Here is a 16,534-nt window from a genome sequence, read left to right on the forward strand (position 1 = left end):
TGGAAGTATATAAATGACGCCAGTGTTCTGATATTGAAATTTATCACTATACAGCACATGCCATTAAAATACAATTTATTATCAAGGTTCAGTAAATAGTAAAAAACATTTGCTACTAATTAATTGATGTTAACCTAGACACTAGAAGCCCATACATTTTAAAATAATGCATGTACCTTTTAAGTCACCATCAGTGTACATAAAGCCTGCAATTGTCAGTGTGACCTGGAATGAAACTGACCTACATAGCCACTTGTCCATGCCTGTTAAGGCCAACATTATTAAATTAGCAGAGGCCAGTGAACTCACTCTGTTTGCAAAGGTCACGGATTACTGAAATAGTCACATCATTTTTATACATTTATGGTTACTGTAAAAGAAAAATGTAAAGACCTGCTTATATGTGAATAGTAATATTCTTTAATATATGTGAGACAAGTGTTCTGCATTTATTGCAGAATTACAATGCATTTCAGTGTCCTTCTTTTGGAAAACCTACACATTTTTTTCGCACACAATGGACGCTTATTGGTCATGCTTATGTTGTGTTTTTCCTCAACTGCTTCAGCTACAGGTATGCAGCAAATGTCCCTCTCCTCCAAAGACTTGATATGAACAAGTGGGACAATAAGTTGTAGCATTTTATTTTTTTTTTTTTTACTGTAAATTTTTTTGATTGTTGTTTGTTTGCTGTATTTTTTTCTTGCTGCCTGGAAACACGTCACCCTAAAAATTAACTGCACACTGTTAGTGATATATTGTGAGTAAAAACGGGTTCCTGTAGCCCAGAGTGTGCTCCAACCTGTCTTCCTTCAATACAGAGTTTATTTTTATGTTGCATGTAGCAATTACATCATATTCCCTACCTTTCATCTTTTAATCCTACCCACAGATTATTGAAAATCTGAAGAAAATACAGCAGCTGTACACATTGAAGGTATCATGTTTAAACATATATAGACCCAATAAAATATTATGCTAGCAAAGCACCATTTTCCTTTGCAAGGTTATCCATGCTTTGCCTTTTTATAATGAACACATTGTATACATGTTGTACAGTGATTTTAAAGCAGTGGTGCAATAGACAAAATAAATATCAAAATGTTTTTTTTCTAAAACACTGCTTTCAAAAGTAGTTATTAAAATGTCAGCATAGCAGTAAAGTAACATATAGTTAATGCCTGTGTGGCACACCGTGGTGATGATTATTAGAGACAAGTCATTAGATTATCACACTTTTTGAGAGCTAGTACTGTTATTTAATATTCATAGCAATACCTGACAAAGTATGCAGTAGTCCATAGGTCATTTCATAAGGAGCTTAACTAAGTGTTCTACTAATCTACTCTAAACCAAAACAATGTAGCAGGCAGATTTAGCACTGTGAAGTTGGGTATGCATGCATTAGATAGCATGACTAAATTCAGTAGCCAGAATATAGCAGCATATGGCTGGATACAAGTCCAAAGCCTTACTACGAAATCCCTGCACATAAAGTTTCATTTTCCATTTTCTAAATCATAGATTTGTGGTCTGCAATAGGTACAGATCAAAAACATTGGTCATCTCTTCCTTTTCATTAAAAAAGAAATTGAGACATGAATATAGTGCTCCATGGTTTGTGAGATTAGCTGGGTATTCTAGAAAGAAATATAATAAGGTGTTAAAGGCATTAAAAGTAAAAAAAAATGAAACAGAAATATTATCAAAACATGATTGCAATGCTGCTTTATTTTGAGGAGGGAATGATATATTTTTGCCTTCTTGTTTGGTTCTGTCAGTTTATGCTAGGACACCATCTGTTTTAAACTAGAATATAGGAGTTTCAACTATACTTTGGTAGATTAAGACTGGTTTATATGACACTTGTTGCGTTTGTTGGTGGAAAATGCTTAAATTAAACCAAATGTACTTTTCACCTCATTCTGTAGCCAGCTGAATTCTTAAAGGAGAACAGAGGAATCAGGGATACACATAAAAACTCACCTATTAACAGCATTTTTGCATTCTTTGTACTTTATCAGGAATAAAGATGCTGATGAGAACATTTGAGATAAGAAGTGATTGTCACAGTTGGAGAAGAAATGCTGTTATGCATATTCACTTTCTGTCTCACTGTTCTGTAACACATCTGCTGTTCTGAAACTGTTATGGGTATATTCATGATGCTTTTTCTTATATGTAAATCATGCCATATTATGAAAAATTAAAAAAGCTATATTCCTTTTAGATGTAAAAGTTTTCATTAACCCTTCACTCCTGTGTTCTTTTTTAATAATCATCACAGTGCTTTGAGAATCATTTGTTTGTAGGCCCACTTGTTTACTGCTTTGCAATAACAATTGCAGCACTGCTTACTTCACTCAACCCTGACTCAGAATGAATTTTTGCTGCTGCTGTATTTTCTAGAACAGAAATAAAAATTCTTCTGTGGGAAGGCCTTCAAATTCTTAGGTTACCAGAACAGCATCATCCAACCACAATCAAAACAATCTGGCCACCCGCTTTTTCAACTCTTGCCTTGTATGCCATGAATTTTTTTTCTAAAATTACCTTTTCATGATTGCTTTGGATTGCTGTGTATGAATAACTGAAATGCCAGTTTTATACCATTGAATTTCTTGATGGTGTACTTGGGCTCTTTTTTACTCACTACAAGAGTAACCTCTTTTAACACTGTTCCCACCCATGGGTTACCACCTTGGTGCTCTACCAGGCTTATTTCTTTCACCACACCTAAAACAAAGATCCTTAAAATGTACTCTGCTAAAGAAAACCTGAAACTGGCAGAGGAAAGATAATTTGTCTAACTAATAATACTACAGAACTTGCTTTTAAAGTCCGTTTGGGAAGTACCATGGTTATAATGCATTTAAAGTGAGGGAAATATTCAATATTTCATCAGCCATGGGTGAAAATTTTCTTTTCTTTTTTTTCATAAAAAGATGCCTTTTTCTTTTATTTGAATTTTATTTAGGACTTCTGAAGCCTTCACCTCCTATTCTTTCTCTCCACTGAAGATGGCTTAATTATGACAGCAACAAAATTAGGAGGACAGTTGAAAAGTAGCACAATCAGCCCCCATCCACTGTGCTGATTACTTTTTTTTTTACAGAGGTTTTTTGTTTTTTATGACTTTTAAACTTCTGTCAGTCTGTGTATGGTTGAATCATGTCAAATCATTCTGTCCTGTGTTTGCATTCCCTTCTCATTGAATTAACTTCATTCTTGACCATCTTCAGTCTGGTGTGAATGTACACCTGTAACAAAGAAATAATGTTTCCACTTTTGCAGCATGACATTTTTTGATGATGTATATCATACATGTATTTATTTTTTTAACAATTGCTTTCATTGTACAGATTCATGCATCACATTCTTCTTCATATTCCTTCTCATAATCAAAGCCTGTTTTCTGCATGTTAAGCAGTTTACTTTTCATTTATTAGTCTGCATGGTCTTATCAGAACAAGGGAACAGTCCCTGACAGCTCGATTATAAACATTTTTTCCACTGTGAATGGGAATGTTGAATGGTTTGGCTTAGTTTACTTAGATTTAATGTAAGAAAACATGTATGCATATATATTTTCCCAGACTTTTAAGTATACTTTGTAAAAGATTAATAACTGTTTGCCACATATAGTTTATATGTTTATCAAAAGTAAAACAGGGACTGTTGAAAACCAACTGCAAAGCATTATTGAGCTGTCAGAAGGATTATTTCACTACAGTATTTTTAAGTACAAACTTTAGTTCTTCTACTTATGGCTAGGCATTGTTTTCTATGCAGCATGTATAAAATATGTTTTTACTAAACCAAAAAGTAATACATATATATACTAATTATGCATATGTATTCAAAATCTGGGTGACAAAACCAGATGGATTATGATTATATGAATGAAAATGTTCTAATCTAAATTGTTTCCAGTAACTGTTTATGACATCTAAGCCATCCATCATTGATTGTAACAAATGTAAAATCCTGGCAAAAATGAGATAACTTCCATCTTTTCCAAACTTGCTATGCAGGTCACTTGAGTATGCTTAAATTCTTTCCATATGGTGCATGAGAATAAATGGTGAATGCTTTTAGGAATAACTGATCACAGTGCAAAAAATTGTGCATTGCTGCTTAATACACATTGTTTCAAACTGTAGTGAAGTAACTTCTTGAAATGAAGCACTAAGGGATGCTTTGCTGTGGACTGAACAGGCGTGTCTTGCATGTTGGTTTTATCTATCTATTTATTATTAATCATTATGCAATGACACATTCTGAATGTAATTAAGAACAAACTGAAACCAGTGGGATAAGAGATATGAGAAATGAAATAATTGCTGAATGCACTCATCCATCTCTCCTCCAGTGCCTGTTATTCACAACCATAGTTATCCTTGCTTGACTAGACTACAGTAACACCAAAGAAGGGCCTTAGAGCAGTGCTTGACCCCCCCCCCCCCAGGAATTTGAAAAGTCAGCAGTTTGAGGGGTTGGGATTAAGGACTAGTATGACTGCTTTTAGTAACCAGAAGGCAGAACTGTAGCTCTGGAGATTTTCAGTGTTATGGGTTCTGAAGTAACTGCTGATTATTTTTGTCACTAACTTGATGTGACTCAGAGGTCTGTTTCATTCTCTGTATACCACAACACTAACATAAGCAAAACAGACTCTGAACTCATGTTTGGGTGAAATGTTTGACTTTTGCCTTTGATTTTTGGACGTTTTCATGATTTACCTTGATGTAACATGTATGGGTATCTATTGTTCTACAATTATTTGGGGGAATGAATCCTTTGAATGAAGTGTGATGTTTTTGTTTAAGAGTTATAATAAGTGCTTTTACATGCAGTGAATTCAGCAGTACTTATCCAACAACAGAACAACAATGGCTTGTTCATCTTCTGTAAGCATTACTATTGACACTCTGCAGTAACACAACATTTGTACTTAACAAAATGCACTTCGTGATTCTTAAAACATATCTGATATGGCCTTCTACTTGCAGAGTTACACAAAAGTAAGCAATTGGAAATAATTAAAGACTATAATTTTTTACCATCCATCTTGCTTAATGAGCACCCATTTGCTGGTACTTACCTGAAATAGCCATATTATGAAAGCAGAGGGTAGTGAATGAGCTGCTGGCACTGGTATATATCTTAAACTGTTAATGTGAAAACCAAAATGGAAATTCTGTACACCTACATTTGTGCAGGGTCAAGCCTGTTACCTTTCTCTAAGGCCTGTTTGAATCCCTTATAGTTGCCTTCCGACTGCCTTGTTTACAATATTTACCTTGCCATTAACCTGCTACTCTTCCTCTCCTTCCATCCAAAACATGAATTTAGCCAAGATGTCCATCTACAAGCGAATGAGGCTGGCATGTTGTTTTGATTGCGGACGCTCTGAGCGTGAGTGCCCTTGCATGTCAGGCAGTGTACATAGTAACATGGACACCCTTGAGAGAGCCTTCCCACTTTCTTCTGTCTCTGTAAATGATTGCTCAACCAGTTTACGTGCCTGTAAGTTCAACACCAACACATGCTGTTCCATGTTTTGTGATACATGTGGAATCATCCTTGTCCTGTGCTGTACATCATTGTTTATGTGCGTATCAGTTGGCTGATGCTTCATGTTTCCACATTTGGTTTATTTGCTGTTTATTTTTTTATTTGTCAGTAAGCAAAATTTCTTCATTTGCTCAGTGTGCTTTATAAATGTGAGTGTGTGTACAGTGGCATGGCGGAGCTGTGGTAACGTTTGGTGGTTTGCATTCTAGTACCTTAAATTTAAGTGTTGTGACTGAAACTCTGTGAAAAGTGATGTAAGATGTAATCCATGCAAATACTGGTATAAGCATTCCGATATTTTCAAAGTAATATAAATGTTTTTTTCTTGGAGGAAACTGTCAAATGGAACCATTCACATCACCAGAACTTCCTGGGAGGCCTGGAAATCTCTAACTGCATGACTTAGTCATCACTTAATGAGTTAGCATGTAACTGATATTTAAAGAGTATATCTCTAGCTGACATTACTTTTCTTAATTTTGGGGATGATATGAATATATATGATTTTACATTTTTATATGCCTGTGGAGAGGACAGTTTTGCTGCTTCTGACTAGCAGTACAGCTTTATATGCACAACATGCCATAGTATATTTCATTTAATAGCACAGCTGTGAATAAAATAATAGACTATGATGTCAGTGTCAGTGGTATAGGACTGCGTCAGAAAGGAGGGTACAAATAGGAGATGCAGGCAGACTTTGATTAATTAATGAGCACTGCAATTTGTTCTAAATTTTTTACTAGTGAATAACAACAAAAGAAGAGCCACAGAGTGTGCTAGCTTACTAGCCATGATGTAGGAAGACATTGCTTGAGTATGTGACAGAAAGCTGCTGTACATCTATGGATGGTTGCTATGTTCTGTAGTCACAGAGTATTGTGATATATAACTGAAAGCTACAGTATATTACAGAATGATGCATCTCGGAGTATTACAGTATGTCAAACTGTTAGACTTCACAGTATTGCAGGATACTGCAGTATGGTACAAAAGCCTGAAGTACATTGCACGGTGCTACAGAGTCTAATAAAAATAAAAGTAGTGTTTTACAGAAGGTTTCTGTTCACTTGGTTTGTGACCACTTTAGTGAAGACTGTTCTGCCAGTACTATATGGTTAAACTGAGCACTATTGAGAAGGGTACATAACTTAATCCTGTTATTTGCAACCTTTGACTGTATTGCATTAGGAAGGGGGTGCAGTGGGTTTTCCCCTATATTGGAGGCATGAGGGGTTTCATATACTTGACAAAGTGCCATTTGGTCAATTGACACCAAGCAGCCTTCACTTAAGTGCCTCACAATTAAGAGCATTATGCTCATTGCAAAATGCTGAAATATACTACAGAATGCAGTGGTATATTGCAAACAGTTACAGTATGTTACAAAATGCTGCAGTATGTGTCAGATAGTTGTAGTGTATTAGAGAATGCCACAGTAGTGTCACAGACATAGTATGTTAAGCAGTGCTGCAGCATGTGTCAGATGGTTATAGTTTATTACAGAATGGCGCAGTAGTGTCACAAACATAGTATGTTTTAGGCAGTGCAGCAATGTGTGCCAGATGGTTATAGTGTATTAGTAGTGTCAAAGACCTAGTATTTTAAGCAGTGTCGCAGTACGTGTCAGATGGTTGTAGTGTATTAAAGAATGTCAAAAAAGTGTCACAGACATGGTATGCTAAGCAGTGTTGCAGTATGTGTCATATGGTTGTAGTGCATTACGTAATAACACATTAGTGTTACAGATATAGTATGTTTTAAGCAGTGCTGCAGTATGTGTCAGGTGGTTGTAGTGTATTACAGAATGTCATAGGAGTGTCAAAGACACAGTTTAAGTAGTGCTTCAGTGTATGTCAGATGGTTGTAGCGTATTACAGAATGCCACAGTAGTATCACTGACATGGTATGTTTTAAGCAGTGCTGCAGTGTGTGTCAGATGGTTATACTGTATTACAGAATGCCACAGTAGTGTCACAGACATAGTATATATTAAGCAGTGCTGCAGTGTGTCAGATGGTTGTAGTGTATTATACAATGCCACAGTAGTGTCACAGACATAGTATGTTAAGCAGTGCTGCAGTGTGTGTCTCAGATGGTTGTAGTTTATTACAGAATGCCACAGTAGTGTCACAGACATAGTATGTTAAGCAGTGCTGCAGTGTGTGTGTGTGTGTGTGTGTGTGTGTGTGTGTGTGTGTGTGTGTGTGTGTGTCTGTGTGATGGTTGTAGTGTATTACAGAATGCCAAAGTAGTGTCACAGGCATGGTATGTCTTAAGCAGTGCTGCAGTGTATGTCAGATGGTTGCATTGTATTACAGAATGCCACAGTAGTTTCACAGACATAGTATGTTAAGCAGTGCTGCAGTTTATATCAGACAGTTGTAGTGTATTACAGAATATGCCACTGTAGTGTCCCAGACTTAGTATGTTAAACAGTGCTGCAGTGTGTATCAGATGGTTATAGTGCATTATAGAATCCCATAGTAGTGCCCCAGACATAGTATAAGCAGTGCTGCAGTGTGTGTCAGATGGTTGTAGTGTATTACAGAATGCCACAGTAGTGTCATAGGCATAGTATGTTTTAAGAAGTGCTGCAGTGTGTGTCAGATTGTTGTAGTGTATTACAGAATGCCCCAGTAATGACACATACATAATATGTTAAGCAGTGCTGCAGGGTGTGTGTGTGTCAGATGTTTGTAGTGCATTACAGAATGCCACAGTAGTGTCACAGACATAGTATTTTTAAGCAGTGCTGCAGTGTGTGTCAGATGGTTGTAGTGTATTACAGCATGCCACAGTAGTGTCACAGACCTAGTATGTTTTAAATAGTGCTGCAGAGTGTGTCAGATGGTTATATTGCATTACAGGAAGATGCACCATTTACAGATGCTTAGAATATCTTAAGCAGTGCTTCATTATGTCAGAAATGGTTGTAGTATGATAATGAATGCTGGACAGAGTATGCCACACACAGTTGTTACATGCTGCATTAATTTGTCTCACAATATTATGGTATGTCACTAAAAGCTTAGTGTAAGACAATGTATTGCTGCTCTGTTTTGTTGCAGTCATTTCTGATGTTTGTATGCTAGAAAAAAATGCAGAGATTTCTAGGTGAATGTGGTACTTTTAGATTGCAGATTAAAGTGCATTTAATATTGATTTTCCAGTTTTGTGCACTCACGTGCGTGTGTGTGTTTGTGGTGTTGTTTTAGAAGCATCAACCACTTTAGATAAGGATCATTTTTTAATAAGGACACTTTTCGCCAAATTAAGCAAACGAATAAAAAAAAACATTTAATTGAAATGTTGGCAATAATCGTAGTATGTTGTTCAAAGGAAAGCATATTATACCAAGTAAATGCATAGCCCATTGGAGGGGTATGCTACAGCAAGCTTTGATTTAATGGAGTATAAAAGAGATCTGTGTGGTTGATATGGTTTAAATGATTGAGTTACCAGCTGCAACTTTGAAATGAAGGCTGGGACTCACAATGTCATAAAAGAACTTGGTGTAAGCTTCATCCTTATTTATTGCTCTCTTTTATTCAGATTCAGTATTAAAGTCAGAAATGATCAGGAATAAAGGGCCCATATCAGGAACACAATTTACAGGATAAGAAGATATGATTTAAAACACACATTTTTCTGAGGTAAAACAAGTCTGTAATTTAAATTTTCATATTATTTTTGATAATAGCCCACCACCATTTCTCAAAGGTAATTGATTTTAAGAGGAGCAAAGCAAAATTCTGTACCCGCTTATAGAATGTCTGTGAAAATCAGATCAATCGAAAAGTGTGTTTTCCAAGTGTCTAGTAGTATGTTAGCTAGACTGAGCAAATTACAAAGAAAGTTTTGAATTTGTTGAGCAATTTAGCCTGCTACTTAAGTCACAAAAAGTCACTCTATATCACATACTTACACAACCAAATATTGCATGACAACAAAAAGGGAGCAGTACATAACAGGCTTCTCAATGGCTCACTAGGTAGGATACATTTATTTATAGCTGCACACTGATGCCAGTAATTGTAGCTGTACAGGGCAGCTACAACAACAAAATGGTCTGTATTACTGTGCACTTGAACTGAATATCATGATGTCCAGTGCTGAATTGCAGGGCCAGCTGGCCATAGACTCACTTTTACAGGATTACTTTTGATGATTGCATAGACCTCCACTTGGCTTTTTGTACCACATGCTGCATATTCTCAGCAATCAAAGCTTTAAGGGTTACAGTCAATCACTTTTGATGGATAGACTATACTTTATTATTTGTTTCAATAATACTTTTATTGAATCACACAATATAAACAAATTCAACATTCTACAGCCATTGTTTTCATATCCAAATGAAATAGTTATCAGTTCTAATCTCATTATTCTACCTTGCAGTCTATTACTTTAAGGTACACTTAGCTGCAACTACCTCGTGTGGCTAAGAATACCTTTTCCAGACTCAGGCCCCACTAACATTTAATACTTTTCTGTCTGTTTTTAAAAAAGTAGCTACACTTCTAAGTACATAGTTAAAATATGTTATACACTGTAGAAGATTCTCAAAACTTGATTGATCAGCTGCAGTAATGAGTTTGGTATTTTTTGCTCATATCATTTCTAAAAATAAAGTTCATCATCGCTTGGAAGCCTAAACAACCTGATGTCTCTTTGTCCTGACAGCAAGGCCATTGGCTCCATGACTTCACTAGCAACACCAATTTGGATAATTCAATGTTAAGTTGTCTATCTCACCTTCGTTTCTTGCTTGTTGGGATCAGAGCCCACCCTCGGCTCTGACTAGGCCATCTTCTATAGCTCGAGAGCTGTTTACTGGCTCAAGGCTTCCCCTTATCCCATGATGCCTAGTGCTAGCTACCCAGATCTCGTTTGCTGCTTCAGCTGCGATGCTCGTTCTTACTGGCTCAGGCTCTTGTAAGTTAGATTAATACTTTTCTAGCGAATTAGGGTTTTTTCTTTTTGATAGTTTAGTCTTTCGACATTATCGTTAATTAGCTTGTAGTTTTAGTGTTATTGTATTTTTCCCTTAGAACTCATTTAAGTTAGAGAGTTCTTCCCCTCCCCCCTTCCCCTTTCCTAGCTCTACTTATTGTAGCATTTTATCTTTAGTTTTAGTCTTCCCTTTTACTTCATAGGTAGCCGTTTAAGTTAGAGGCTTCCCATTAAAAAAAAAAAAAAAAAAAACTTCTTGACTGTAGTTATTGTGTTTTTGGTAGATTAGTGTTTGTAGTTTTTTGTTGTTGGGCCTTTGGCCAAAGACTTTCTGTGTAGGACAAGATATGTCTAAAGAATCCAAAGTGTCTGGATTCAAGAAGTGTGACTCATGCTGTCAGAAAATGTCTCTGACAGATGGGCACACTTCTTGCATCTATTGCTTAGGCGCAGTGCACCTGCAGGACTCTTGTTCTGTATGCCATGCATTCAGCCCAAGGGTTCTGCAGGAGCGCAAAAATAAGCTGATATTAAGGGGTCTTCTTAAGCCCCAGGATTCACCGGCCAAGGCTCAGCCAGTGAAATCTCCTAAACCAACCAAATCGTCGGCTCCCAGCTCGGAGCTGTCATTGGCCCAAACATTACCGACTACTTTGGTTTCGGCTGGAATCGAGGAGGCTGCCTCCCAGTCGGCTCCATCCCATCTCTAGAGTCGATACATTTGGCTCCTTGGTCTCCCCTGTTGCAGAGTGACCGCATTCACAAATCCTCCCCCTCCTCTTGGTCCTCTAGACTCTCGGACCACGACGTGGAGAGAGTGTTCAGTAGGTTGTTGAAGTCGCAAGCACTGGCCAAAATGTTATCCAGCCCTCCTCAACAGGTGTCGGCTCTGCCCGCTTCCATCGATGTTCCTCCTCCGACTCCTCTGAGCTCAGAGCTGGAGTTTGTTGGGGTTCGAATCGTGGATCCATCGGCACCGATAACTATTTCCCCTTCGGTTCCATCATCGGCTCCGACCCCCTCGATGGTGCCTTCTGTTGAGGGATTTGGGTGTCGAGACTCCCTCATTGGCTCCAAGGGGGCGAGTGGCATCGGACCCTTGTCCGACCTTGTTCTCCCTCTTGGAGCTTCGGCGCAGGTGAGCTCGGCTCCTACATCGGCCTCGGAGCCATCCCCCTTGGTGCGTAGAAGGATTCCGGTTTCCCTGGAGCCAGAGCCTTCTTTGCATCGTGGCAGGGATGCCATTGATGTCATGAGGAGTGTACTGGCCCCTGAGTCAGCACCACATTCGACCCCACTGACTCCGTCCCCTGTAGTGCCTGCGTCAACCTCTGTCCCTCTTCCAGACCCCAAGCGTGGGGAACCAATGCTCCAGAGCACCCCACTGGGTGTTTCCTCTTCTTCCGAGGCCTCCCCTGATCATTCAGAGGAGGCCCCTCGGAAGAGGAAGTACAAGAGGAAGGGTCCCTGAGATCCCCCTCTGAAGATGTTTCCTTTTCGGACATCCTAGAAATGCTTAGGCAGAGGGGGAACTGGACTGACCTAGCCCCTACTGAGGATGAATCCATATTCCTGGATGCGTTTGGTTCCCGCCCTTCCACCTCCTGCGTGTCTCCGCCCTTCGATCCACTAATGTCTGTGGTGGCTTGAAGGGCTTGGTCAGCCCCGGATACAGTGGAACCAACCCCAAGGAGGCCCGGCAAGTTTATCACTGCACCCCCTGACAAGCAGTTCCTTACCAAGGGTGTTCCCATGGATGCCATGGTAGTAGCAGTGGCCACTAAAAAGGAATTAGCGGAAACTTCTTCCTCTGTCCATCCTCCTAACAAGGAGTCTAGGACTATGGACAGATATGGGAAGTGAATGTTTGCTTCAGCGACCTTCTCCATGAGGTCACTGAATTACTTATGCCATTTTACCAGGCTTCAGAGGGATCTCCTAAAAGAGCTTGGAGATACCCTCCAGGATCCATCAGCTGAAGGGGTTCAAGCTAAAGTAGCTTCTCAGCTGGCGACCCTTAATTCATTGGTTAACTCCTCCATGAGGCTCATTTCCTATGCAGCCGATGGTGCGAGTAGAGCCACAGGTACAGGCGTGGCCCTTAGGAGACATGCATGGATGCGGCTGTGTAATTTTGTGGAGCCCTTTAGAGCATTATTCACCAACACCCCCTTTGACGGTTCATTTCTCTTTGGACCACAGGTGAAGGACACTCTCACTAGGTGTGAACAGGAAGGCAAGACTCTCTCTGCTGTGGGAGTCCATTTTTCCACTCCTTCCAGACCATATCCCAAAGGTCAGAAGAGTGGAAAAATGTGGTTTCGGAAATCCCAGGGAGCCTCGCCTGATACACGTAGTGAGTTTTCCTCCAGGGGCAGAGGAGGAAATAACAACAACAGACGCTGCCCTCGAGGTAGAGGGGGTCTGCAGAACCAAGGCAGCAGAGAATCTTTGTCTGACAAGCCGTTCCAGCATCCCTGAAGGACTGCCCAACTGCCCACCTCTGAAGGCAGTCGGGGGAAGACTTTCACTGTACCCAAAAGCCTGGCAAGACATTACGCGAGACAAATGGGTACACTCAGTCATATCCGGAGGCTATGTAATTCCCTTCTTCCAATTTCCCCTATCGTCAAGCAAATCCTCCCCCAGATGTTCCACCCAATCTGAGGGCCCAAGCAGTCATAGAAATTTCAAGACTGCTAGAAAAAAAGAGTCATCCAGGAAGTCCCGGCAGACCAACTCAGATCCGGAACTTACTCAAGGTTCTTTTTGGTACCAATAAAGACAGGGGACTGAAAACCAATTTTGGATCTCAGCAGACTAAACAAGTCTGTTCAAAGAACAAGGTTTCGGATGGTCACGCTTCAGTCCATTCTACCCTTTTTGGGTCAGGACAATTGGATGTGCTCCATAGATCTCCAGGATGCGTAGTATCACATCAAGATGGACAGGCGCTCCAGGAGACTCCTTCGCTTCCGGCTGGGAGCCAGTCATTATCAGTTCAGAGCTCTGCCCTTTGGTCTCACCACAGCCCCCAGAGTGTTCACCAAATGTATGGCAGTGGTCACGGCTCACCTGACATGTCAAGGATTCCAGGTGTTTTCTTATCTAGATGACTGGCCCCTTACTGCTACTATCAGGCATCAACTTCTTCAAGCCAGGGACTATACAATCGCAATTTGTGCCCAGTTAGGCATTACCATAAATTTTGAAAAATCTGCCTTGTTGCCCTGTCAATCTATTACCTATATAGGAGCAGATCTAGATACAAAAGGTATGTCAGCAAGACTACCGCCGGACAGGGTGGCCATGATTCTGCAGCAAGTTCATATCCTCGTGCAATGCAAAAAGGTACAAGTCCGGTTGGTCCTTCAAACTCTGGGTTCTATGGCAGAGGCAATTTTTCTGATACCTCTAGCCCATTTTCACATGAGAATCCTTCAGTGGCTTCTCTTCACACAGTGGTCCTTTCAACAGCTCCCCATGTCTCACATGATCATGATTACAGAAACTTGCAAAAGACACTTTTCCTGGTGGATGGTCTCCCCGCTAGTGTCTCAGGGCAGACCATTCATCCAACCCCCTCCGGTTGCCACAGTGACCACAGACGCCTCACTGATGGGGTGGGGGGGCATTATCCGGGCAGGACAGTCCGAGGCACATGGCAGCCTCACGAGTACCATCTGCACATAAATGTCTTGGAGATGAGAGCCGTGCTACTAGCGTTGCAAGCACTTCAGGACTCCCTCCCTCCTGGGACCATTGCAATTCAGATGGTCAACATGTTAGTAGTGTGGTACATCAACAAGCAGGGTGGAACCAGGTCCTACCCCCTATGTCAAGAAGCACTCAGACTCTGGCAGTGGGTGATTTCCTCCCAATGTTTTCTGATTGCAACGCACATCCCTGGGAAGTCCAACGTCATAGCGGACAGGCTCAGCAGAGCTATTCTCATGCTTCACGAGTGGTCTCTGAATCAGGTAGTTGCGGATCCCATCTTCCGCAAATGGGGACAGCCTTGCTGGGATCTGTTTGCAACCCCCTTCAACACCAAATGCAGCAACTGTTTCTCCCTTCTACCACTTCCCGGTCACCCTCCCAGAGATGCTTTAGTCCACGATTGACCTCAGGGACTTTTTTATGCCTTCCCGCCTTTTCCTCTTATACCCAAACTCATACAGAAAGCGATATTGTTGGGTTGCAAAATGATCCTCATTGCTCCTTACTGGCCTCGACAGATTTGGTTTCCGTTCCTGCACCATTACCTCCTCGAGCAGCCCTGGACCCTGGGTCCTATTCCAAACCTGCTGATTCATCAATCAGGAGAGCTGCATCGATCCCTCCAGACACTCCAGCTCACAGCTTGGTTGATCCAATTCCAACCCTAGCCAGGCTTTCCAGCATGTCCCCGGCTGTGCGTGAAATTATTGTATCCTCTCACAAATCGGCTACTAGGAAGATGTATGCTAGCAAATGGAAACTTTCTCTTATTGGACAGTGGCTAGGAACATAGATCCCTTTTCAGCCCCAGTTCACGAGATCTTGGAATTCCTAACTGAACTTTTTCACTCTGGGTCCACTTCTACCACAATCAGGGTTCAACTAGCAGCCATATCTAACTATCATGTTGGCTTTTCTAATCTAAATATCATATCTCATAAGATGTGTAAAGCCTTTCTCAGGGGGACTACTCTCCTTAGGCCCCCAGTGAAAGATCCCCCTCCTCCTTGGGACGTTAATTTGGCACTAACCTCCTTGATTATGCCCCCTTTTGAACCAGCAGCTTCCTGCTCCCTTAAGTTTCTATCTTGGAAAACTCTCTTTCTGGTAGCTATTACCTCAGCCAGACGTGTATCGGAACTTCAAGCACTAGGAGTTCGTTCTCCGCACTTAGTCTTTCACAAGGATAGGGTTGCGCTGAGAACTAATCCATCCTTCCTTCCTAAAGTGTGCTCAGAAAATAATCTAAACCAATCCATAGACCTTCCAGTATTCTTCCCTAACTACACCAACAAGGCATAATACAAGTTACACCTTTTGGATGTTCATAGACAACTGCGTTTTTACCTGCATAGAACGAAGGATACAAGGAAGTTAGACCAACTCTTACTTTCCTATGCTAGGGGCAAACAGGGTCTTCCATTTTCCAAAGTGACCCTGTCCAGGTGGTTGTCTCACATTATCACCTTCATCTATCAACTAAGAAACAAAGAATTGTCTTCCAAACCGAAAGCCATTCTACTAGGGCTTTGGCCACTTCTGTAACCTTCCAGTCTAGGTTGCCCATGGACTCTATTTGTGCCGCAGCCACATGGGCAAATCCTCATACCTTTATTTCTCATTACAAGTTAGACATAGCCTCCAGGAATAGAGCTAACTTTGGTTCCACTGTTCTGAAGAGTCTGTTCCAATGAGCCACCCAGGATCATAGGTGCTTGGGACGCTGTCCCAACAAGCAAGAAACGAAGGCGAGATAGACAACTTAACATAAAGAAGTTATGTACCTACCATGACATTCCATGTTAGTTGTCTTCATCTCGCCTTCTTTCTTAAGCCCCTCCATCCCCCTGTCCTATTGGACCGAGAGGAGTTTAGGCTTCACAGGCTGAGTATTTTCTGGTTTGTTTCCTCTACTGACTTAGAGTGTATAACAGATATGCCCAACCTGTTAGTTTGGTCAGATTATTCTTGCTATGTCTGGGGTTAGCTATTACAAATGAGATCTGGGTAGCTAGTGCTAGGCATCATGGGATAAGGGGTAGCCTCGAGCCAGTAAACAGCTCTCGAGCTATAGAAGATGGCCGAGTCAGAGCCGATCCCAACAAGCAAGAAAGAAGGTGAGATGAAGACAACTAACATGGAACGTTATGGTAAGTACATAACTTATTTTTCTAGGACCATGGGATCCAGGTACTCCCAGGCCAGATGAGAGCCCTATGGCTCATTTGTTCTTGCTGAGAAGTCCTTATCAGCTCAACATTCCCCTGCAAAATTGGGATGG

General features: G+C 40.7%; 1 protein-coding gene across 32 annotated transcripts in view; it reads left to right on the forward strand.

Annotated features, from left to right (window-relative positions):
* The window catches only part of KCNMA1 (potassium calcium-activated channel subfamily M alpha 1), a 4,085,072-nt gene that overhangs the window by 2,711,149 nt on the left and 1,357,389 nt on the right, over positions 1 to 16,534 (forward strand). For 9 of the 32 annotated variants that reach the window (XM_044055788.1, XM_044055796.1, XM_044055785.1 and 6 more), the window contains 2 exons: positions 752 to 760; positions 5,356 to 5,529. The exons of 10 other annotated variants lie outside the window; for them this stretch is intronic. In XM_044055788.1, the coding sequence (XP_043911723.1) occupies positions 752 to 760; positions 5,356 to 5,529 (183 nt within the window). The remainder of the gene's footprint in view (positions 1 to 751; positions 761 to 5,355; positions 5,530 to 16,534) is intronic. 13 more of the 32 variants (XM_044055806.1, XM_044055812.1, XM_044055814.1 and 10 more) reach the window with 2 other exon arrangements.

Source organism: Protopterus annectens, chromosome 14.part0 (assembly GCF_019279795.1).
Source record: "Protopterus annectens isolate FY-2018-M chromosome 14.part0, PAN1.0, whole genome shotgun sequence".
Taxonomy (NCBI): Eukaryota; Metazoa; Chordata; order Ceratodontiformes; family Protopteridae; genus Protopterus; species Protopterus annectens.